Genomic DNA, 24614 nt, shown 5'->3' on the forward strand with positions numbered 1-24614 from the left:
TCCTTATCACTTTTTTTTTTTTTTTCATTTTTGGGACTTAATTTGTGTGCAGATCCTTCTCTTCCTAAAGCGTCTCCAGATTTTATGAATTTGCTGGATGGTTTGCTTCAAAAGGATCCTCAGAAAAGGTCTGCATGGATGGTATTGTACTATGAACGATGAGCGGGATCTATTTTTTTTCTTTCATGCACTTCTGGAATAGCACTGTTCTTCATGCACACAGAGGGGTTCAAAGTACTTTTTACAAAAGGAAATCTGAGCTGACACTCAGGGTTTTTCTTTGCCCGTGTTTTTAATGATGAGGAATTTTAAGTCATTTTCTCCTTTCATGTATTCAGTAGTTGCCGAATACCTTGATGGATTTTCTTGTAACTCCTGAATCCAAGCAGCTTAGTTCTTTCCATTGGAGACTTCAGGCTAACGCTCCCTTTGACTGTCGGACTAGGGAGGGTACTGTCGAGATGGCTGATGCAATAACACTAACTGGGTGGTATTTTATATTTTTATGATACTCCTCTCATCATGGGAACTCTAAGTGACAGGAAAATTGCACAGTGTGACATTTCTGTGTTGCAGTGTCGGGAGGGGGTTTCCCTGGCCTGGGGGGTCAAGAGCAGTTGGTTCCTAGTTCGGGTTCTGCCACTAGGTAACTGCGGGAAAAGGGAGTGGGGACACGGTTGTGAAGCAAGTATTTGGGTCTCTGCCTCAGTGTAAAATAATGAGAATATTTCACATAGCAAATAAAACACTCCGTTCTCCATCTTCGTTAAATGTAAGAGAGAACTTGCAGAAGGAAAAGCTGTTCTTGTATAAGTTGTAGGACAAACCTTCCATGCTTGTAATAGAATGCCTTTAGGGTTAGTGTTATTTGGTTGGTAATCTTCCAGACATCTTTTGATAGGCTTAAGGATACTTTATTTAGGATGATATACCTACATTTCTACCTATTTATATCTCTATATTGTATGCTTTTTTTTTTTTTTTTTTGCATAAATGGGACCACCCGATAAGCTACTTTTTTCTCTCTGTTTGCTTAGTCCAGTGGTTCCCAAACTTATTTGGCCTACCGCCCCCTTTCCAGAAAAAATATTACTCAGCCCCTGGAAATTAATTTTTTAAAAATTTTAATAGCAGTTACTCATCGCCCCCAAATGCACCTGTGGCCATCACTGCCCCCTTGGATCGCTGCAGCGCCCACCAGGGGGCAGTAGTGCCCACTTTGGGAATCACTGGCTTAGTCATTCTTTTTCATTTTTAAATATATATTTTATTGATTTCAGAGAGGAAAGGAGAGGGGGAGAGAGAGAGAGAAACATCAGTGATGAGAGGGAATCATTGATTGGCTGCCTCCTGCACGCCCCCTTCTGGGGATCAAGTCTGCAATCTGGGCATATGCTCTGACCTGGAACCAAACCATGACCTTCTGATTCATAGGTTGATGCTCAACCACTGAGCCACGCCGGCCGGGCTATATCTACTTAGGCACTTTGACTGGCTGCAGTGTATACATGATAACCTGTAATAGCAATAAACACTGAGAGTGTCTTGATTTAGAATACCACACACACTGCTACAGGAAATAGCCTTCGAGTATGTTTTGTTATTCACTTGGGAAGTTATCCCTTTTGGATAAATGCTGGCCAGACGCGAAGAGCATTTAAAAGTGTGATAGGTTTGCTGTGTTTGGGGAACATGTTCGAAATGGTTTCCACTTTCAGCAACGCTAGGAAGCTCTTTCCCCACCAGTTACCTGCCATGGGCTTTGCTGATCTTACATGTTTTTGCCAATCTTATGAATGGAAAAGAAATTCCATTTTACTGGCAATTTTATTTCTCCATGAGTGAATTTTTTTTTTTTCTTATTTTATATTTTTTATTTTTTATTTATTTTTATTTTTTTATTTTTCGCTAAAAGTATTACAAAGTGTATTACATAAGTGTCCTTTTTCCCCCCCCGCCCTTGACAGACCCCTGCCCTCCCTTACCCCCCAGTGTCTTATGTCCATTAGTTATGGTTATATGGATGCATACAAGTCCTTCGGTTGATCTCTTAATCCCCTCCCTCCTCCCCCCCAACCCTCCCTGGCCTTCCCACTGCAGTTTGACAATCAGTTTGAGGCAGCTCTGCCTCTGTATCTATTATTGTTCAAAAGTTTGTAATGGTCTTTATTATCCATGAATGAGTGAGATCATGTGGTATTTTTCCTTCATTGACTGGCTTATTTCACTTAGTCCATGAGTGAATTTTAAGAGCCCTTGTATATATAGTTGTAAATTCTTTTTCTTTATCATTAGTGTTTTAATTTTGATTAAAGTAGTTTTCACTTCAATTCAGAAATGTTGAACGATTAAATTAATTAAATATAAGTTATTTTCTCCTTTTGTTTTAAAATTTCAGTCAAGTTTAACCTTTTTTGAATCTGATGAGTATACCTGGAGGTATAATAATCTATTAGTAGTAAAACGTAATGCTTTGAGAGTGAGTCTGGGTTTTAGATAGAGACAAAAGTCACTTTCATGTGGGTGACAACAGTTAATGTAGCTAGACAACATTTTGGCACCTAAATAGAGATGTGACTGTATATAGTCATGAAGTTGATATTCTTGTTTATTTCTGAATAGGAGTAAAGTCCCACAAACGAAATGTGTCAAACAGGCAGGGTGCCCTAGAATAATCAAGCTGTCGTGGGGCAGAATTAGAGGTTGGTAATATGTGATCTATTTGCTTTACATTTTTAAATTATTGTTAGATTTCTTCATTGAGAACCCAAAATGTTTCCATCGGGCTCCCTGGATATGAACCCCGAGACTTCCAATGCTTAGTTGTCAGACCCCTTCATTCTGCACCATGTGAGGCTTCTGAATTATTTCTGAATTATCGGTTGCTGTTTGAGAGGTCAATTGCCAACTGGAATGAAAGAGTAAAGTATCGCATGATCTCAGAGGTGCATTTACATGGAGATATTTATAAATGATAAGACCTGATTCCTGTACCTGGGACATGTCCTGGGACATCCCCCTGGGAATCACGTTAACAGAGTTTGAACATTTGTGTTTTATGCAGATTAACTTGGGCAGGCCTGCTGCGGCATCCGTTTTGGAAGGATGCTTTTTCTAGAAGAGATCAGGATTCGAGCACCGAGGACTCCAGCATCAGGTAGGATCAGCTTATCTTTGTGTGTCGGGCATGGCTGCCAAACACTCCTACGCATTAGTGTTCTAATGATTCGGCATCAATGACAAGAATTTCTGTGCTTTCCTAGTAGAAAAATCAAGCATTTGTTTAAGGGTTGTTGAAAGAGTTTCGTCATGACATTTTTGTGTTCTTGATTTTGCGGATTTTCCGGTCAGTCGTTTCAACTCGAGTCATTGATTTAGTATGGTAGTTATCAGTTCTGTTTACCAGCTACAAGTGGCTTCCCATCTTGCAAGCATGGGGTAGGGTCTCATTGCCCCCTTTTCAGTTCGGTGTAGTCATGTGACTTGCTCTGGCTAATGGAATGTGAGCAGAAGTGACGTGTGTTATTTCTGGATAGAAACTTGAAAGCCAGTGTGTGATCTGCTGCACTTTTCCTGGTGGGTTCATTGGGAAGAAAACTGTCAAAAGATACGCTGCTGAGCGTATCTTTCCCAGCAGCCTGCATGTCTGTGCCTGAGGAAGATACACAGATACGAGATTCTGAGCCACTGGCGTTTGAGGGGTTGTATGTCACCACAGCATAACCGAGCTCACCTTAACTAATATACTTTGTTTTTCTTATCAAAATCTTCTTAGCCCAGGACCCTTACAAAATTGATGGTATTTGGAAAAGAACAGGTGAGAAGTAGCTGAATAAAAGTTCTGATAATTGACTTTTTCCCCTCCTTACCTCATTGTGATAAATGGTTGTCGGATCCTTCATTTTAATCTTGGCAAGTTCATTGTCTTGGATCGGGGAGTCTGAATTCTATTTGAAGTCTTTCCCAAACTTGAGTTTCTCTGAGCCAGTGAGCTTCCGTTATGCTTTCACTACTGTATCAGGTGCTACAGAGAACTGGGGGCTGGTCCGCAGTGTCAGCAAGTCACAGAATACCTCCGACCTTAGTTTGTCATCTTCCTTTTTAACCTCCTTGCCTTTTATTTCTTTTTTCTGCCTTATTGCCCTTGCTGAGACTTTTCCCCAGTAAGATACTGAGTCAGGAGTGATGAAAACGAACATCCTAGCCTGGTTTCTGCTTGTAGGATGAAAGCGCCTTTCCCCATTAAGAACGATGAGGTGGAGGTTTCTGTCGCTGCCCTTTGTCAGTTTGGATGAAGGCTGAATTTTATTGAATGCCTTTATGTATTGGGTAATGTGATCATGTGGTTTTTCTTCTGTAGATCCTCATTATGGACTCTTTCATAAATTGGCCTTCAAATATTGAACCAGCCTTGCATTCCCACAATAAAGTTATTGTGTGTGACAGTTTTTGTCTTGCTGGCTGTGTTTGTGGCCTAGTGGCAGGAGGACAGGGAGAGAGGCTGAGAAAGAGAGCGGAGCCCCAGGGGTTTGCCCCACATTCTTGAGACCGGAGCTTTTTGGTTAGAGAAGAGGATGACCCCCTCTGTGAGTGTTAGGCACTGGCCAGATGCTGCTGCTGTTCCCAGCCTGCTGCTGCAGGGTTCCCTGGGGCCGGGCCAGGACAGACGGAAGAGAAAAGGAACACCTAGGGGATTTCCCTGCTCTGACCCAAGAGGTCCCTTTCCTGTCCTTGGAACAGAAACAGAGGGCTTCTGACGGGCTTCCTCTGTCTACTCGCTGCCTTCGAGCCCAGGCTGGGCAGCACTGGGAGGGGAAACTCTAGGGAGACTCATGTTGGGTCACGGCTACTTTGAGTTCTGGTTTCCGTCCCCAGTCTGCCAGCTGTTATTTATTTTTCTGGGAGAAGGCGTAGAGACTTCTTCACACACTGCCCTGCTCATAGCGGTGCTCATGGTCACTGCTCCATGAAAAATACTGCTTTTCTCCATGGCTTTGCCAAATGTCACATGTAATTTAGTTATCATTTCCAACCTCTTGTTCGACACAGAAAGCTGTGTAGAAAGCTCACAAGTAAGTTTGACTGTGTTGACTTTCTCCTGTTGAGCAGCAGAAACATGATGGAATGTTCCGGGTCACAAGATGCCAAGGAGCTTGTGAGGAGCCCCCCGAGCGAACAGGCCAGAGGGGAGAGGAGTGGTCAGCGGCCGAGTCGCTCTTGGAGACTAGGTGGGCTTCCATCCGAGCGTGTGTGCGGCCCAGAGTCCCCTCCGCGTTCGTGCTGTCTTTCTCTCTCAGTCCCTGTCTGCGGGCGCCCCGCTCATGGTACCTGTTCCTTCATGGCTAACGTTCTCCTTTCCTGCCACAGAAGATCCAGCTGAGTTGCGGCCTAAGAATACTCTTGGGGGTCAACTGAACGAGTCCATGTTCCTTCTCAGGTGGGTGAAGTGACAGAGCAGTGAGGGGTCCCCGGCCGGGGGATGAAGGTACATCTTATTACAGCATCTGTTGTCCTGGATTTTAAAAAAGCTTTGTAGACTCCCGGGCATTTCCTGTGAGCTAAGTCAGTACTTGTTTAATGAATGAACAAACGGATAAGTAAGTGAAAGAGAAATGGGAATCCTGATATTTGGGAATTTGAAGGAGTTTACTAAAGAAGACCCTGGGGATCTGAGTGAATTTCTTAAAATGTGAAAAACTGAAAATCAGAGATTCGGGACTGGGGGGGAGGAGGAATGGAGTGGCCATCAGGGGCACGGAGGCCATTGACAGGTGTGGGCGGAGTCATTACAAGTGGATGTGGGTTTATATCACTCCTCAGCAGGCACCAAGAAACCTTTCCATATTGAACATCATCTGAAATAAGATTGTGAATATTATTCATCCTTTGTGGAGTATCTGATGTATTTTGTTACGTTAATCCTGCTCACACCAGCAGACATTTAAAGAATAATAAAATCATTGTTGTAAGGTTTCCAGTAAAAACAGAAAATACTGCGTGGAGCATAGAAGCTGTAAACAAAACACACACACACACACACAACAAATTAGCCAGGGAATTACTTTAAAAAGTTATAAAAATAATAGTCATGTAAACACAGATAAGATTAAATGTTTTTTATATGATGAGATCACAGAGAATTAACATATTCTGCCCTATTCAGGAGACCTGTTTTCATTTTCCCCAGCATACAGTAAGCGTAGGGTAAAGTTTCTGACGTGTGAGTAATGGCACTGGTGTGTGTGTTTCAGTTCTCGTCCTACACCGAGAACCAGCACTGCCGTGGGGTCAAGTCCTGGTGAGGATGTGGCCCAGAGTTCACCGCAGAAGGCGCCTCCTTTGACCAAGGTGAACAGCGATGGATTGTTTTTTGTTTTTTGTTTTTTACATGAGATACAGAGATTCTAAAGAATAATTGCAGGTTGGTTTCCGAACTATGTTGGTGATTACAAAATTTACAGTTAAGTCATTGCCTTATCATTGGTTTTTCTAGTTAGCACACTTAAGAGAAAGGTGCTTTATAGTTTTTTTTTAATATATTTTTTAAATGGATTTCAGAGAGGAAGCGGGGGAAAGAGACAGAAACATCCACGATGAGAGAGAATCATTGATCAGCTGCCTCCCGCAAGTCCCCCACTGGGGAACGAGCCTACAATCTGGGCATGTGCCCTTGACCAGAATCGGACCTGGGACCGTTCAGTTCACAGGCCAACACTCTATCCACTGAGCCAAACCCGCTAGGGCATATAGGTTTTTTTTGTTTTTTTTTTTAAATAACAGCTTCATTGAGCTATCATTGACGTACCATGCAATTCACCCATTTAATTCACCCATAGAAGATCAAATAATACTCCCTGTGCAAGTGTTTTGAGTATCAGTTGAGGTACATTAGAGATGACCTTGCTCAGCATCTTATTAGTTCAGTCTTTCAAAGCTCTTCATTCGGCACAGAAACAGTGTAATTTTTGTTGTTTCAGACCACAGGTGGGCACCTGAGCCAGCAGGACATGGAATCCCAGATGAGGGAGCTTATCTACACAGACGCAGAACTCGTCGTCACGCCCATTATTGACAATCCCAAGGTGTGGAGAGGCACCCCACCCTCCGAGGGCTGGGTTTTCCATTTCACTGAGGACTGAAGTCTGGGTGATGTTTTCATTTCTGTTCCTCTTGTCATCCGCTTGGATTTCGTTTGAACCACACACATGTCCACACGCCTAACTCCCGCCCTGTCTGTAACCCTCTCTCCTTCCTGCCTGGGCCGTGTTCTTCCTGCCCCGCACCCCCCCTGCCTCCCATCAGTCCAGCAGGCCCAGGAGTGGCTGCTGACTCAGACCTCAGACCTGAGTCCTCGAGGCCTTCCTTTCTCAGCACGTGCTTAACGTGGATCACGCCAGGTGGTCTAGTTCAGCGGTTCTCAACCTGTGGGTCGCGACCCCTTTGGCGGTCGAACGACCCTTTCACAGGGGCCGCCTAAAACCATCCTGCATATCAGATATTTACATGACGATTCATAACAGTAGCAACATTACAGTTACGAAGTAGCAACGAAAATAATTTTATGGTTGGGTCACAACATGAAGAACTGAATTTAAAGGGCCAGAAGGTTGAGAGCCACTGTTGTAGTTGATGGTGTTAGGAAGGCAGATGGCAGTGAGCACCGCTCACCAGGCGTGGCTGGGTGGGCCGGTCACAGAGACCACGCCCTCTCATAGGTTATCGGGACGCAGGTGGGCGGTGGCAGACCCTGGGCGCTGGGGCACTCTGGGTTCACTTCTACCCCAGGGGAATCCTGTCGCTTCCTGTCCTTTGGAAAGCAATGCTCTGTTACTAGGGATGAGTGCCTTCCTTGAAAAAATGTCATTTCTCAGTCCCTTTGTTTTCTGTTGACGCCTAGTCGCCAACACATTCCTCCACTATCTATTCTGTATGTGAATTTTTTAAACTGTCTTTTTCTGTGTAAATTTGTGACCGTTTCCTCTCGTCTCATCTTCCTCTCATCTTCAGGGAACGTTGCTCTGGTTTAGAGTAAATGGGTTGTCGGATGTGTGCGTATTTGCTACAAAGACAGCATTTAATATAGATGACCCAGCGATTTTCACAACAGAGCGACTTCTTTTTATGAGTTTAGATATCTGGCAGAATAACTGGACATTACATCAAATTTAATAGGTAACGGGGCGTTTTCCCAGTGGACCTTCTAGAACAATTTGTGAATTTTTTAAAACCATATTCTCTCTATTTTTTTATTTCATCTTATAGCCACATTGGGTTGTTTCTGGGAAATGTTAGCTGCTTTTTAAACATTCTTACTATAGGCTTTTATTTTGAACTGATTTTAGACTTCTAGAAAAACGTTAGAAAATATTAGCGTTCCTCCCTGTATACCTTTTCCCCAGTTTCTCCTAATGTTAGCATCCTGCAGGACCGCAGGTGGTTAGCAGACCCAGGGGATTAACATTAGCACGGTGCGAATTTTTGCCAGCTGTGACCCTGATGCCCCTTTTCTGTTCCGGGACCCACATTTCAGTTTATGTTTCCTTGCTCTCCTTGTCTTTCCCGGCCCTGTGGTCATTTCCTGACCTCTGCTTGTTCTTCATGACCTTGACACTTGGAAGTGTCAGGTGTTTTGTAGAATGTCCTTCCACTTAGGTTTGTCGAAGGCTTTCTCTTGATGAGAATGAGGTTGTCTGTTTCTGGCAAGAATACTACCAGCCAAGGCCTTAAAAACACACTATGGATTTTGGAGAAGTGAGACATAGAAAGGTGATGGTTGAATATTTAATTAAAAGCCTCAAGAGGAAGGACTCCAGCTGCTCCAGACTCATGCGCTTTCCTGTTGAGGCTGTCACAGCTTCCTAGAGCGATGTGGTCTTGAATTCAGCCTTCAAGTCCTGGCCATTCCTACGACCTCAGTCTACCTCCTACCTCTTCATAAACCTTGTCCTGGCCACATCGGCCAGAAGGGCTTGCTGCCTTCTCTGATGCTTAAAAACACTCCTCTCGTGAGATGTTTTGTCTGATTATGTCCTGCCTGTTCCGCACTGTTACTTCAATTTTTTTGTTATTTAACAAATGTCTGTCATGTTACCCGAGTGGCAGCTCTCTGACAACAGGATCACGTCTTCTGTGTGTGTGTCTGTGTCCCTAACACTGAGCATGGACCTACTCTGGCAGGTCCTCAGCACGTGTTTTGTTCAGTGACCAAATTTCTCACCTAGAGGTAAATTAGCTTACACGTAAGCCATAGTAGGGCATCTCTTTCATGAAGCTTAATTTTGCTGCAGATATCAATGGAAATGATCTTATTTTTATAAATCATCATCCATATTTGTATATTTTAATCCGAAAGGGCACTGTTGAGTTCTTATGGGTGATAAATTTTACAGCATTCCTTTCTGTCCTCACTAATTTATAATCTGATCTAGGCGATAAATCAGGAGCCAATGTCTGTCTCAAAAGGTGTTTTTTTTTTTTTCTTTTTTAAACCACAGATCATGAAGCAACCACCCATTAAATTTGATCCAAAAGTATTGCATCTACCAGCATATTCAGGTAGGCTCATAAAGGTTTAGACACTTTGCAGACAGACAATTTAATAGCACATGGAATATTTTATTCACGAATAGCTAAATTTCTGTTTTCTTGCCAACTGGTTGTCCTCTTGGCAGTGCTATGCAAATTGTAAACAACCTGTAATCCATTTGTGCCAGCTTTTGACGGTACCCAGCTGAGTCGGGGCTGCCCTGTGCTCTTGTGGGTGGGAGAGTTCCTGAAAAGCTGGGTGGCTTTTCCTGTTACTTGGGTGGGCCCTTCTCCTGCCCTTCCCCTGGTGGAGCCCATTGAATTTCCAACATTTGTGGTGTTATTGTGGGTGTGGAGGGTTGGAGACCACAATGAAGAATTGAGAGTCTACTCAGGGAAGCCAGGGCAGTTGAGAATGGGATCAGATGGTTCACTTTTGTGGGGATGGTGTGGGAATGGATGTTGGGGTCCAGCCCCAGCAGGTCCAGGGGTTCCCAAAGGTGTGGATGGAGTTGGTGAAGAAGGGCCACTGTGTCAAGCAGCACGGTTGGACTGGCGTCCGGCAAATGGAGATACTTAAAAGAAGATTGTTATGTTTCCTTTCACCTACTGGAAAGTCTGATTTAGGGTGAACGTCAGAAATTAAAAAAATAAAAAGAAATTTGCCCTGACCGGTTTGGCTCAGCGGATAGAGCGTCGGCCTGCAGACTCAAGGGTCCCAGGTTCGATTCCAGTCAAGGGCATGTACCTTGGTTGCGGGCACATCCCCAGTGGGGAATATGCAGGAGGCAGCTGACCAATGTTTCTCTCTCATCGATGTTTCTAACTCTCTATCCCTCTCCCTTCCTCTCTGTAAAAAAATCAATAAAATATTTTAAAAAAAGAAATTTAGAGAGATGTCATCAATCCATTGCCTCCTGCACACCCCCTACCGGGGATTGAGCCAGTAACCCAGGCATGTGTCCTGACTGGGACTAGAACCAGCAACCTTTCGGTGCATGGGATAATGCCCAGACAACTGAGCCACACCGGCCAGGGCAGAAATGTTTTTATACCATAAATTTGGGTGTATTGTATTTGATAAAGCTATTGAACTAGATTTGGAAAAACTTCATCATCATGGCTAGAGTAGAATCTCTGATTTGAAATAAAATCAAAGTCAGTTAAAAACATAAACTATAGGCAAATTTAAATAAGCCATGCCAAATAGAACCACTATTGATGAAAACGTAGAGGATTACTAGAAAATAATATTCCTTCCCCTTTGCCCTTTACTTTGAGTTATTCTGGGAAATGGCTGTTGCAGTTTATCTTGTTTGAAGGCGGAGATCTGCTCAGCCCCGTTACCTGGGGATGGCCTCTCTTTCCTCGTTTCGGCCTGTGTTTGTGTAGCGACGTGGAGGCAGGATCCCAGGTGACTTCAGCGTCCGTATTCACCTTGTGATGTTGAATAGTAATTTCATTGGAACCTTTTAACAACTGTAAAATCTTTGGCTTTTCCAATATTCTAAGGCTAGATTGCTTTATTTACAGAAAGACTTGTTTTTTTCATAATGCAATGTTATTTAACTTGGCGTTTTGTATTATTCTCATTTGCTGGATAATTCTCCTTGAGGCATCTCATTTTTCCCCTCAGCATAGTTACAAAAGTCTCCAGTGGAAGAAAGTGAAATGAGTATAAAAGGGTAAATGAGAACAGTGTCAGCTTTGGAGTAATTTTGATTTTGACATTGTGAAGTTACGACCTTTTTTGTCCTCAGCTATCGAAGTCCTGTTCCATTTCATTTCTCCCGAGATATTTTCGCGGTGCTTTTTCACGAGACCCACTTTCAATATTTCCTTTCCTCTGCAGTGGACAGGTTAGTGTCCCTGAAAGACCAGGATTGGAATGACTTTCTGCAACAAGTGTGCTCACAGATCGACTGCGCCGAGAAGACCATGGGTGCCTCCCGGGTCAAGCTGAACCTCCTGTGCTACCTGTGCGTGGTGGCCGGTCAGAGGGAGGTGGCCACCAGGCTCCTGCATTCCCCCCTGGTAGGTGGTTACGTTGTGACAGCAAGACCCCTCGCACGGTCCTTGCAGCATGCCTTCTGCATGTCACTCATGTGTATCTATAGAGATTGAAACAAGAGCTAAATTATTAATTCCAATTATGATGAAAAAGGGATTTATCAAGATCATAGGTTTGTCAAAACTATCCTCTGTTTCATCCTGAAGCCTAAGAGCAGTTGCATAGACAGTGATTTTGAACTTGTTTTGCCCATACTCTGGCTTGCATTTTATGTTGACTTGTAATAATTGTGTGATATTTTTCACATCTGAAATCAGAGGACAGAGATCAGTCTGTGGAATGAGCTGCCCCTGTGGACTAGAGGGTCCTTTACTGGGCCACCTGGTAAACCCCAAGGCTTCTGATCCGACAGTGAAGGGTGACATTGAGTCCTAAGGCTTTCCCCCTGGTCATGCTGTTTGTCGGGCTGGCTTGGTTCATGGGGGAGGCCCTAGGAGTTGTGCAGAGCTTTGGAAGTCACCCCAGGAGGAAGTTACAGTGTCTGGGCTTTCTCCACAGTGGGGCCTCATTGGGAACTGGCTTGAAAATGAAGTCATTTGCTTTCAGGATAGTTTTAAGGTTACTTTTTTGGTACGTGGTGTGTGTTTATGGCACATTTAGGGAATATGAGTGGGTATGAGAAACTGAAAGTAGTGTTTAGTTTTTATTTCTAGCTTATTCATATCCTCAGTGCTTTTGCATTTTTGTGAATAATTAGCTTCTTAGTGCGGGATTCCCATCTCAGTTGTATGCAGTCACTTTCTATGCGGTTTCATGAATGAAATGTACGTCTTCATTTTTATCCTAGTTCCACTTGCTAATCCAGCATTTGCGAATGGCTCCAAACTGGGATATGTAAGTAACATTCATATTTTAATAACTTATTCTTCATTATTTTATTCAGTAGTCACAGCATACATGTTTATCAAAAGCACGTTGTCCTAAACACTTAGTCATAAAACATTCTCAGTGATGATGACTGAAGCACCGGCAGTTTCTCTAGACATCCCAACAGTAAGTGTAACAAGATCTCAAAATAGTCCTTATCCTGATATGACTATAATTCTCGGGTTATATAAAGCTTGTCTGGAGACATTATTAACGTACTCTTTTGAGTCTTCTTTATCGAGTACTTTTAACCCTGATCCTGTGCTTGAATTTAGTTACGCCTCCTAAGGAGTTTGCCCTCGCTACTGTCTTTCTTTTACATAGCACCTACCTTCCTTACGATGTTGTTTAAAGTTGAGTGGGATTATGATCTGTCAGCTCCTGATGGGAGCATGTGTACTTGCTTATGGAGACGGCACGCCGTGGTGAAAAGCACCTCAGCTAAAGCGTTAGAAGGCTCTGGGCCAGTGATGGCGAACCTATGACACGTGTGTCAGAGGTGACACGCGAACTCATTTTTTTGGTTGGTTTTTCTTTGTTAAATGGCATTTAAACATATAAAATAAATATCAAGAATATAAATCTTTGTTTTACTCTGGTTGCAAATATCAAAAAATTTCTGTATGTGACACGGCACCAGAGTAAAGTTAGGGTTTTTCAAAATGCTGACACGCCGAGCTCAAAAGGTTCGCCATCACCGCTCTGGGCTCTGGTTGCCAATGAGACTTGATGAGGTGACGACCTCTTCCCGAGTCTCAGGTTCCTGGGCAGCCCGTGTGGGACGATGGAGTCGCATGGGTTCGGGTGCAGACAGACCTGGGTGTGGACCAGAGACTTGCCCCCCTGGACAAATTTGCTTTAACTGCTGAGCCTCAGTTTCCTCATCTGCAAAACGGGGGGAGTGTATCGACCTCATCGGTTTTTGGTAAGAATGACACTTCGAATGAGGCAAGCACATGCGATGCCTTGCACGGTGCCTGGTTCTTTGGGGGTCCGGGTATCGGGTGTGGAACTTGTAGTTACCATCAAGCTTATCTGTGTTACTGTCAGCAGAAGCCCGTGGGAACATGCGGAGGAAGGGGCTTTGTGAAGTGTGGGGCTGTCGGATAGTAGCTGTTCTTCCAGGCTGGCAAAATGTGGGGCCCCACTAGTGTTCACAAGAGGCTTTTGTGGATAATTACTCTTACACATCGTCGAATGTCACTCTCCCAAGGTAAAATCTGGCATTACAAAGTAGGATTTTTAGGTAATTTCTGAGCATGGAAAACGCTGAGAAGATTTGTGCTATGGTCATTAAAAAGAAAACAAAACCTGACACTTCAGCTAAAACTTAAATTATATCCTTGAAAGGGGTGCCCCCTGCTGGCTTCTTAAAATAGACTCTCTTAATCCTTTCCAAATAATGCTTTAAAACATTTTTTTTAATAGAAAACTTTTTTTTGTATTTAAAATTAAAAAAATATATATCTTTTTTGCTGAAAGTAGTATAGATGTCCCCCTTTCTCCTCCATCAACCCCCCCTCCCTCACCAGCCATTTGTGTATAACCCCCCACCCCCAGGCTTCACCACACCATTGTCTGTGCCCTTGGGTTATGCAGATACGCATATAAATTCTTTGGTTAATCTCTCCCCTCTCCCCCCTTCCCTCTAAGATTGAAGTTTAATTGTTAAACACTTTTGAGGAAAAGGTAGACAAGTCCTCTGCTTAAAGCTTTCTTTTATTCTCTCCATTCAAATACCACTTCCTCCAGCGAGGCCTTCTCTGACCCAGGCCCTATCACCCTGGTAGCATTTGATAAAGGTCCGTAATTTAGCTGAGAGATCGCTGTTGAAGTAGGTATGTTTATTTCTTGGCTTTGTTCACATACGGGAAAACAAAATAGAATAACATCATATACCTTTATAAGTTTCTCTCCCATTATAACATGTATTTTAATGTCATTAGTTATTTGTCTAAGATATTTTTTAAAGATATGCCTCTTTCTTAATATGCTACGAATGCCTGACAGTTCATTTACACTCTTCTCTGTTTTGGGGTAGTAAAAATGACAAACAATGCAATAATGAACATGTTTGTGTTTAAGTCTGTTTTCTTTGACCTCTTAGGGCAGATTTGTACAATTAGAATGAGTGGCTAAAAGGCAATAAAATATTTTTGTTAAAATTGCTAAAATGCTCTTTAGGAAGATCGTCTCAGCATTATTCCCCATCAGTGTGTATAAAGATTCCCTTTAGTTAGCACTTTAGCAGTGGGTATTTATCAGATTCGCCAATCAACTTTACTGAAGTATAATTTGCATATAATTATAAAATTTAAATTGATAAATTGTGGTAAAATATACATCATATAAATTTTACCATTTTAGCCATTTTTTAGTATCTCAAAGTATATTCAAAGAGTTGTGCAACTCTCACCACTATCAATTTGCAGAACTTTTCCATCATCTCAAACAGAAGCTTTTGTCCATTAAACAATATCTCCCTGTTTCCCCTCCTCCCAGTCCCAGTAACCTCGATTCTACTTTTTGTCTCTCTGATTTTGCCTCTTCTGGGTACCTAGTGTAAGTGGGATCAGACAGTATCTGTCCTATTGTGTTCAGCTTATTTCATTCAGCTTAATATTTTCAAAGTTAATTTATGTTGTAGCATATACCAGAATTTCATTTCTTTTTAAGGTTGAATAAATTCCATGTGAATATTAGTCCATGTGAACATTGGTGTACAAGCATCTGTTCAGTCCTTGCTTCCAGTTCTTCGGGGTGTACGCTAGGAGCGGAATTGCTGGGTCATATGATAATCCCATGCTCACCTTGAGGACCCATGTTTTCCATAGCAGCACCAGCTGACACTTCCACCGGCTGTACCTGAGGGTTTCTGTTCACATTCTCCCGATTTTCTCTGTTTCTTTTTTCCCTCTGATAGTAGCTATCCTAATGGGTGTGACGTGGTAGCTCATGGCTCTGATCTGCATTTCACTGTGACTAGTAATGGTGACCATCTAGATTTTCATGTGCTCATCGCCATTTGTGTATCTTCTTTGGAGAACGGTCTGTCCCAAGTCCTTTGCCCATTTTCTAATTGGGTTCCTTGTCTTACGTTGATTTGTAGGAGTTCTTGATATATCCTGGATATTAACCCCTTATCAGATATATGATTTACATGGTGGGGCAAAAGTAGGTTTACAGTTGTGAGTGCACAAAACAGTTTATTCTTGTATTATTATTTGTTAATTATTGTATTATTTTCCCTGTGAACAACTGTAAACCTACTTTTGCGCTGACCTGTATATGTTTAACACTAATAATAAGTAGTATTATTTACTACACACACACACGCACATATATATATATATATGTGTGTATATATATATGATCACCCGTCTGCTAAGAGGTAGAACAGAGACCTTTAGCCAAATACCTCTGTGCTCAGAAATAAAAATTACTCTGTCCGTCTCTCTGGTTAAGCCTTTGGAAAATGTTTTCCACTTGACTGTAGGAGCACAAGTTGTTCAGCTTTTACATGGGGTGAGCAGGAATTTCTCTGGGCTCTGTACACGGGGGAGTGTTTGCTCACCCTGTCTCACCCCGCCTTGTCTCCTGTCAGTGCTCATCCTTACTTAATGGAACTCTCCCGGGGGTTGGTTTCCTCAGTCCCTGACTCTCCTGCTCACAGACTGTTTTCTCTCCATTTACAGACGGGCCAAGGTCGCTCGCCTGATTGGTCTACTGGCCTCACACACAGCCGAACTTCAAGAACATACACCTGTTATGGAGGTAATTGCTCTTAGTCCTGAAGTGTTACGAATGACAGAAGGGAGTGTCCCTCATTTTGTGACTTGGAATACGCAGATTTCATTGTCCTTCACGAAGTTCTCTCGGTGGAATTGTCCCGTTGCTATAAAACGATGACCTCCATAGACCTTCAGGCTCAACACCAGCTGGGCATATAAAACATGTTCTGTAATTGAAGGGGGACGGCAGACTGACGGGTTTGCGGCTCTATCGTCTGTCACTTATGTTTGGAGGAGGCCCGTTTCCCGAGGGAAAGGTTTATGTAGGTAGAGGTCCCGGGGGGTCTGCCGATGAGGACAGAGCCAGGAAGACAGGCCGTCACCAAGGCTGGAGCCGGGAGGCCGCCCACTCCCACTGTGGGGTCCTTGTGCCTGGAGACAGTGTGGGCTGCTGCTGTGGGAATTCCTGCAGGTCTGGGCAGAGGGCATCTGCAGTCACCGGGCCTGTCAGTCGCCCTGGGTGATGTGCCTGTGGCCTGATCCCCCGCAACTGCTGCTGCCGCCACCGAGAGCATTTGACCTGGCAGTTCTTGAACCGCCCTTGTCCTTGTGTCCTGAGCTAGTACTTCCTGTTCCTCCGACTGGGCATCTCTCAGAGTATCTCCCACCTCCTGTCGCTGCCCCTTATTAATCACTGCATTCCGGATGCGGCTTCGGGTGAGGAGGGGCGGGCGTCCATCCCTGAGCCTCTTGTATCCTGCGTTCCTGCACTGTCCCCTTTAGGACATTTGCCCAAGTGACGCTCGGGAAAAGTCATTTAAAAAGGCACGATAGTGTAGATTGGCCGTCTGGACACCTGTTTTGAATTAAGCACACTGTGTTGTGAACTAAGTCCTGTCGGACAATGTGGAGCTGGGTGTTCCCTGTGATGCCATCTTTACTCAATGGGCTGTGATAATGGAAGCAGCCACTAGAGGTCACCCAAACACTGGGAACGAAGTTTCGCAAGTTCAAGAATTTATCTTTCAACTTCAGGAAGAAGCAGGCTTAGCAGATAGAGCTTTTCTGTTTTCATCTTTTCCCTGTTTTTTTCTTCTCCCCCTCCCCTCCCCCTCCTTCCCCTCCTCCCCCTCCTCCTTTCTCTCCTCTCCCTCCTCCCCCTCCTCCCCCTCCTCCTTTCTCTCCTTCTCTCCCTCCTCCCCCTCCTCCCCCCTCCTCCCTTCTCCTACATTCTCCTCCTCCTCCTTTTTCCTTCTCCTTTTGAGTTTCCACGGTGTGAAATGAAGTTGCATTCCATTGGTGATGAAGACCAAAGGAGATGAATGAAAACCAGCACAGCCTCTCCAGCAAAGTGCAGTCAGCACCTTGCCCGTGACCCAGGGTGTGGGGCCCCCCAGGAAGCCGGCTGCGAGCCTTAGTGCAAGGCTCCTTGGACAGCTTTCTGTGAAACTCCCAGTTGGGTGTTTGTAGATCGTTTTTTCAGTAAATTGTTAATAAAATTTCAGGTATGAGATACATTCTGATTTCTCCAGTCGGTTTACTGTTAGCAGATACTAAAAACTGTGGTTGAAGATGCTATAGACCTTTTAACGGTATAAAACCTCATTTTATTATTCATCTTTGTTTCCCACAGTCCCTAGCAGCAAGGTTACATGTATTTCAGGCACTTAGTCAATGTCAGAAGATTTAATAAATGATTAAAACAATGGTAGGAACATATGCTGGTGTGATTTGTTACAAAGAGGCAGAAGCGATCGGGGGACATCTGTTGTACTATCCTTAGGATGTAGTTTAAATCTCTTTCATCTCATTCTCTCGTTATTGGCTACAGGAAGGAGCTGAGCACCACCTCTTGTATGTATTTAGAAGTGTTTATTCAATTCTTCATTTTTTTTCATAGAAAAATATGGCCTGATTCTTAGGCTTTTCCTACTAGATCAACCATTGACCACCCAGTAATCACTGGGGTTCCTGTGTGTAATAACTTTTAGGAAGTAGTCCTGGGATTTTGATACATATTTGTAGTCTCAAGCATGCAGTGGATGTAGTTTAGGAAGTTGATTATAGAACCCTAAAATTTAGAACTGGATGGAATATTAACAGGTGTACTAGTTTGACCCCTTCATTAAATGTTTTCATTGTGGAAAATTTCAACATACATAAAGGTAGAGAGATTGGAATATGAGACATCACTCATTTCCAGGAATTATTAGCACTTTGCCAACCTTATTTGTCTGTCATCTCTTGCCTTCTTCTTTCCCATCTTGTTCCCTCTCCCCTCTCCTTCCTCTCTGGTCCCTCCTCTCCTTCTCTCACTATAGTATTTATTTTTTAAAAATTCCAGCCAACCACACCAGTTTCATTCCTGGTCAGGGCACATGCCCAGGTTGTGGGCTTAATCTTAGCAGGGGCTGTGCAGGAGGCAGCCGATCGATGACTCCCTCTCATCACTGATGTTTCTATTTCTCCTTCTCTTCTCCTCTCTGAAATCAATAAAAACACATTTTAAAAAGTAAAAAAAAAAAGGAGACATTTTACTCATAAATACTTCAGTATATGTATCTAGCAGAAAAGGATTTAAAAAAATGTAACCACAATACCACTATCACACCTAAGGCCACAAAAAGTTTCTAAAATTCTTGTGATGGTAGATTTTATAATTAGGCTGACGATTCATTTTGAGTTAATTTTGCATAGGGTGTTAGGTGTAGACAGAGATTTATTTATTTATTTGCATCTAGTCAACAAATATTTGAAGAGCACGTTCTTTGAGCCAAGTACTGGGATAGGCGCTGGAGGCACAGTGATGAGCGAAACAGGTGTGGTCTCCTCCTCCTGGGGTTTCTAACGGACAGCGGACATGAAACACAGAGAGAGGAGGAAATACCAGAGTCTGGGGAACAGTGAGGTGGGAAGAAACACAGGGGAGTTGCTTTAGTGGAAGGGAGAGGGGATCCCGTGCTATGGAGGAGGAAATGGTCGTTTTAAAAAATTGTTTTTGAGAGTTAGGTTAAGTTGAAAATGGACATTTGGATTGGGTTTGGCAAGACGGGTGTGGGAAATGAGGGTTTTGGTGACTCGTGCTGTAGAAACCAGATTGGAGAGGCTGTATAGGAAACCAGGGGTGAGCAGGTGAAGATGTATCTAGGTCAGGAAGTCTGGCTGTGCGTGTGAGGCACATTTAAATGCTAACGAAAAGGAGCCACTGCAGAGGGAGGCATTGAGGATAGAGGTGAGACATGGGCCACTGGAGGTGTATGGTGGGTAGAAGGGAATGACCTTAGACCAGGGAAGGGCCACTTCTGCTGTAACAGGAAGAGAGGGTGAGTAAAGGTAGATGGAGTGGGGGGGGGGGGGGCGGGGGGCAAGGCTTGGTGGTGGGAGGATGAGGGAGCTTGTCATCACAGAGAATGGGAGAGCTGCCATAGGGTTTCATAGGAACCAAGGCTGTGATTAAGAATTTAAGGTGGAAGAAGCCGATTTGCCCAGGTGTGGGGTGGTCTCCAGAAGATGTTTGGGTTCCAGTCCAGGGAGGGCTTGAGCCCGTGGGAAGGCGGGAGTGGCTACTTCCAAACGCTCTCCGACACGGCCCAGGGTTTGCGTCTTACCCCCTGAGCCCAGGCTGGGTGGGAGAGAAGGTGGTGGGCTTGGCTTCAATGGTCTTGTTGAGTTTAAAAACTTATTAGCTGAAGGGCTCTGGTTAAGGCTCTTGACATGATGTGCGTGCAGGTTAGAGTGTTTGAAGTTGAGAGGTGTTGGCGGCACTGTCAGGGCCCCTGTGTCTGTGGGTGTGTCCTCACTCCTGCAAACACTCCCACACTCTGGCTTCCCCAAGGACCTGTGATTCGGGGTCTCACAGGTCACATGACACTACCTTCCCCCACAGTGCCTTGGGCTACTGACCCCCTGCTCACTCCCCTTGTCCACTGAGGATGTGGCTCCTTGCTCACCACCTTCCTTTTCTCCTGCACTGCATTCATTAGTTGCTTCATTGATGCATTCATTAGTTGCTTCTTGTATGTGCTCTGAGCGGAGATCAAACCTATAGCCTTGGTGTAGCTCTAACCAGCTGACTACTGGGCCAGGGCCAACACTGTGACCATGTCTGGCTTGTTCATAGCCCTGAGCTGAGACTGATGTCATTTAAAAAAACAATATTTTTAAATTAATTTCAGAGAGGAAAGGAGAGGGAGAGAGAGATAGAAACATCAATGATGAGATAGAACCTTTGATTGGCTCCCTCCTGTACGCCTCACACCAGAGATCAATCAAGCTCACAACCTAGGCATGTGCCCTGGCCAGGAATCGAACCATGACCTCCTGGTTCAAAGGTCAACGCTCAACCACTAAGCCACACCGGCTGGGCCCGGTGTCATTTATAATCCTCTACACTGTTAGTGTCGGTGAATCTGCCCTTGTGTCTCCCTGCTAAACAAACTTGTGTTTTGGTTAGTTCTTGGACAGCACAAGAGGCAAATGTATTGAACAGGATGAAATGAGTTCATTCAGGCTTCTGTGTAGAGCAAATATTCGGCCAGGATGCCGAGTGGATATCATTTGGGGCATCGCCATATTTTAATCACTTTTGCATACAAATGAAACATCTCACCTTAAAGAATTCTTCAACGGCATGCTCCCTAATTTTTTATAATGATGGAATTCATTGACTTTCTTACCTGACATCTTGTAGAGCAGTTTGTACCTTTTGTGTTTCTTGCTTTGACTAATTTGCCTGCTCGTTTTACCCGAGCTGTGAACACACCTTTGTTACAATATTTTCAGAGCAGCAGCTGTGGGGCTTATTCATTGGAATGTGATGTGTTTAGTAATCCTTGCGAACCCAGCACATGCCACATTTAATTTTCTATTAGATGAAAGAAACACAGAAGGAGACTTGGTGGAAAGAATTGCACAAACATAACTAATCAGAGCTGATCCCTGAAGCAGAAAAATGCAATTTAAAATGAGCTTCCTTTGTATTTCTGTTATTTGAGGAGTGTTGAAGAGATGACTATTAAGAATATAGTAGCAAGTAAGTAATAGTTATAAATAGAAAGCTCAAACAGTATTGGGGATATGTTCTTTGTGTCATAACTTTGACATATCCCAACATCGAAAAGACTCAGTTTTCATAAAGGACAATGTGATTTGGTTTCTTAAGAAAACATGTAGCCCAGCCACGGTGGCTCAATGGTTGAGCATTGACTTATGAGCCAGGAGTTCACGGTTTGATTCCAGGTCAGGGCATATGCCCAGCTTGTGGGCTCGATCCTCTGTTGTGCCAGAGAAACCTGATCAATGATTCCCTCTCATCATTGATGTTTCTCTCTCTCTCTCCCTCTCTGAAATCTATAAAAAAATATTTTTAATAAAAAAGAAAACTTTGTACAATGGGCATAATTGTGTTATGATTCCAAATAAAAATGTCATTTATCCCTAGCTGGTTTGGCTCAGTGGATGGAGTGTCGGCCTACAGACTGAAGGGCCCAGGGTTCAATTCCAGTCAAGGGCACATGCCTAGGTTGTGGGCTCCATCCCCCGAAGGGGGGCATGCAGGAGGCAGCTGGTCAATGATTCTCTCTCATCATTGATGTTTCTATCTCTCCGTCTCCCTTCCTCTGAAACCAATAAAATATATATGTATGTGTATATATATATATATATATACGTATATATGTATAAAAGTCATTTAAAAACCCTCAATATACGGGATAGGGCAAAAGTAGGTTTATAGTTGTGAGTGTATGAAAGTTTATTCTTGTATTATTATTTACTAGATGCCCGGTGCACGAAATTCATGCACGGGGTCAGGGGTCCCTCAGCCCGGCCTGAATCCTCTCGCAGTCCAGGACCCCTAAGGGGATGTCCGCCTGCTGGCTTAGGCTCGATCCTTTTTTTTTTTTTTTTTATTGCTTAAAGCATTACAAAGGGTATTACATATGTGTCCTTTTTTCCCCCCCACCCTTGACAAGCCCCTGCCCTCCCTTACCCCCCAGTGTCTTATGTCCATTAGTTATGGTTATATGGATGCATACAAGTCCTTCGGTTGATCTCTTACTCCCCTCCCTCCTGTCCCCCAACCCTCCCTGGCCTTACCACTGAAGTCCGACAATCGGTTTGAGGCAGCTCTGCCACTGTATTTATTATTGTTCAAAAGTTTGTAATGGTCTTAATTATCCATGAAAGAATGAGATCATGTGGTATTTTTCCTTCATTGACTGGCTTGTTTCACTTAGCATAATGCGCTCCAGTTCCATCCATGCTGTTGCAAATGGTAAGAGTTCCTTCTTTTTAACAGCAGCATAGTATTCCATCGTGTAGATGTACCACAGTTTTCTAATCCATTCATCTACTGATGGGCACTTAGGCTGTTTCCAGATCTTAGCTATGGTGAATTGTACTGCTATGAACATCTGGGTGCATATATCCTTTCTGATTGGTGTTTCTGGTTTCTTGGGATATATTCCTAGAAGTGGGATCACAGGGTCAAATGGGAGTTCCATTTCCAATTTTTTGAGGAACCTCCATACTGCCTTCCATAGTGGCTGCACCAGTCTGCATTCCCACCAGCAGTGCACAAGTGTTCCTTTTTCTCCACATCCTCTCCAGCACTTGTCGTTTGTTGATTTGTTGATGATGGCCATTCTGACAGGTGTGAGATGGTACCTCATTGTTGTTTTGATTTGTATCTCTCGGATGATTAGTGACTTTGAGCATGTTTTCATATGTCTCTTGGCTTTCTGAATGTCCTCTTTTGAAAGGTGTCTATTTAGATCCTTTGCCCATTTTTTGATTGGATTGTTTATCTTCTTTTTGTTAAGTTGTATGAGTTCCCTATAAATTTTGGAGATTAAGCCCTTATCAGATATGACGTTGGCAAATATGTTTTCCCACGAGGTGGGTTTTCTTGTTGTTTTGTTGATGGTTTCTTTTGCTGTGCAGAAGCTTTTTATTTTGATGTAGTCCCATTTGTTCATTTTCTCTTTAGTTTCAACTGCCCTAGGAGCTGTATCAGTGAAGAAATTGTTTTGGCATATGTCTGAGATTTTGTTGCCTTTGTATTCTTCTAGAATTTTTATGGTTTCCTGTCGTACATTTAAGTCCTTTATCCATTTTGAGTTTATTCTTGTGTATGGTGTAAGTTGGTGGTCTAGTTTCATTTTCTTGCATATGTCTGTCCAATTTTCCCAACACCATTTATTGAAGAGACTATCTTGGCTCCATTGTATGTTCATGCCTCCTTTGTCAAAAATTAATTGAGCATATTGGTTCGGGCTAATTTCTGGACTCTCTATTCTATTCCACTGATCTATATGTCTGTTCTTGTGCCAGTACCAGGCAGTTTTGAGAACAGTGGCTTTGTAATACAGCTTGATATCTGGCATTGAGATCCCACCTACTTTGTTCTTTCTCAGGATCGTTGCAGCTATTCGGGGTCTTTTTTTATTCCAGATGAATTTTTGGAGAGTTCGTTCTAGATCTTTGAAGAAGGCCATTGGTATTTTAATGGGAAGTGCGTTGAATGTATAGATTGCTTTGGGTAGTATGGACATTTTAATGATGTTGATTCTACCAATCCAAGAACATGGTATGTTCTTCCATCTGTTTATGTCTTCCTCTATCTCTTTTTTCAACGTCCTGTAGTTTTCTGAGTAGAGGTCTTTAACCTCTTTAGTTAAGTTTATTCCTAGGTATCTTAATTTTTTTGGTGCGATGGTAAATGGGATTGTTTTTCTGATCTCCCTTTCTGAAAGTTCACTGTTGGTGTATAGAAATGTTAGGCTCGATCCTTGATCTCTCTGGGGATCGAGCCTAAGCCAGCAGCCAGACATCCCTCTCGCAGTCCAGGACCCCTCTCTCCGTACTGCCTGTCTGCAGTGGAGGCCGGAGAGGCTGCCTCCACTGCCATCGCACTTGCCAGCCGTGAGCCTGGCTTCTGGCTGAGCAGTGCTTCCCCTGTGGGAGCACACTGACCACCAGGGAGCAGCTCCTATGTTGAGCCTCTGCCCCTGGTGGTCATTGTGCATCATAGCAACTGGTTGTTCCGCTGGTTGTTCCACCGTTTGGTTGATTTGCATGTTAGGGTTTTATAATATAGGATTAAGTATTGTGTTATTTTGCATATGGACAACTGTAAACCTACTTTTGTCCCACCTGGCATGTAAATGAAACCCCTGCCCGTAGGTGCAGAAGGGAGGACCTTCGGGAGGGTGGGGAAGCACCGGCATGTATGTCTGGCACCCGATTGATGAGTCTCTTTCACCATTAATGTTCCTGTTTCTCTCCCACTCCCTTCCTCTCTCTGAATCTATAAAAACATATTAAAAAACAAACAATATCCATATATTACTTGGATTTCTGAAGCTGAAGAAGAGCTTAGCAAATCTATTTTACCTTTTTTGTTCTGTTTAGTAATGGCA

General features: G+C 43.5%; 1 protein-coding gene across 4 annotated transcripts in view; it reads left to right on the forward strand.

The window, feature by feature from the left end:
- ULK4 (unc-51 like kinase 4) overlaps positions 1-24614 on the forward strand; it is a 252749-nt gene that overhangs the window by 13125 nt on the left and 215010 nt on the right. For all 4 annotated transcript variants that reach the window (XM_070391531.1, XM_070391532.1, XM_070391533.1 and 1 more), the window contains exons 8-17: positions 53-128; positions 3065-3157; positions 5110-5228; positions 5368-5437; positions 6252-6348; positions 6978-7082; positions 9495-9555; positions 11378-11559; positions 12384-12430; positions 16159-16237. In XM_070391531.1, coding sequence (XP_070247632.1) covers positions 53-128; positions 3065-3157; positions 5110-5228; positions 5368-5437; positions 6252-6348; positions 6978-7082; positions 9495-9555; positions 11378-11559; positions 12384-12430; positions 16159-16237 — 929 coding nt within the window. The remainder of the gene's footprint in view (positions 1-52; positions 129-3064; positions 3158-5109; positions 5229-5367; positions 5438-6251; positions 6349-6977; positions 7083-9494; positions 9556-11377; positions 11560-12383; positions 12431-16158; positions 16238-24614) is intronic.

Source organism: Myotis yumanensis, unplaced genomic scaffold (genome assembly GCF_028538775.1).
Source record: "Myotis yumanensis isolate MYYU_CA2020_CCGP unplaced genomic scaffold, mMyoYum1.0.hap1 SCAF_14, whole genome shotgun sequence".
In the NCBI taxonomy this organism is placed as follows: domain Eukaryota; kingdom Metazoa; phylum Chordata; class Mammalia; order Chiroptera; family Vespertilionidae; genus Myotis; species Myotis yumanensis.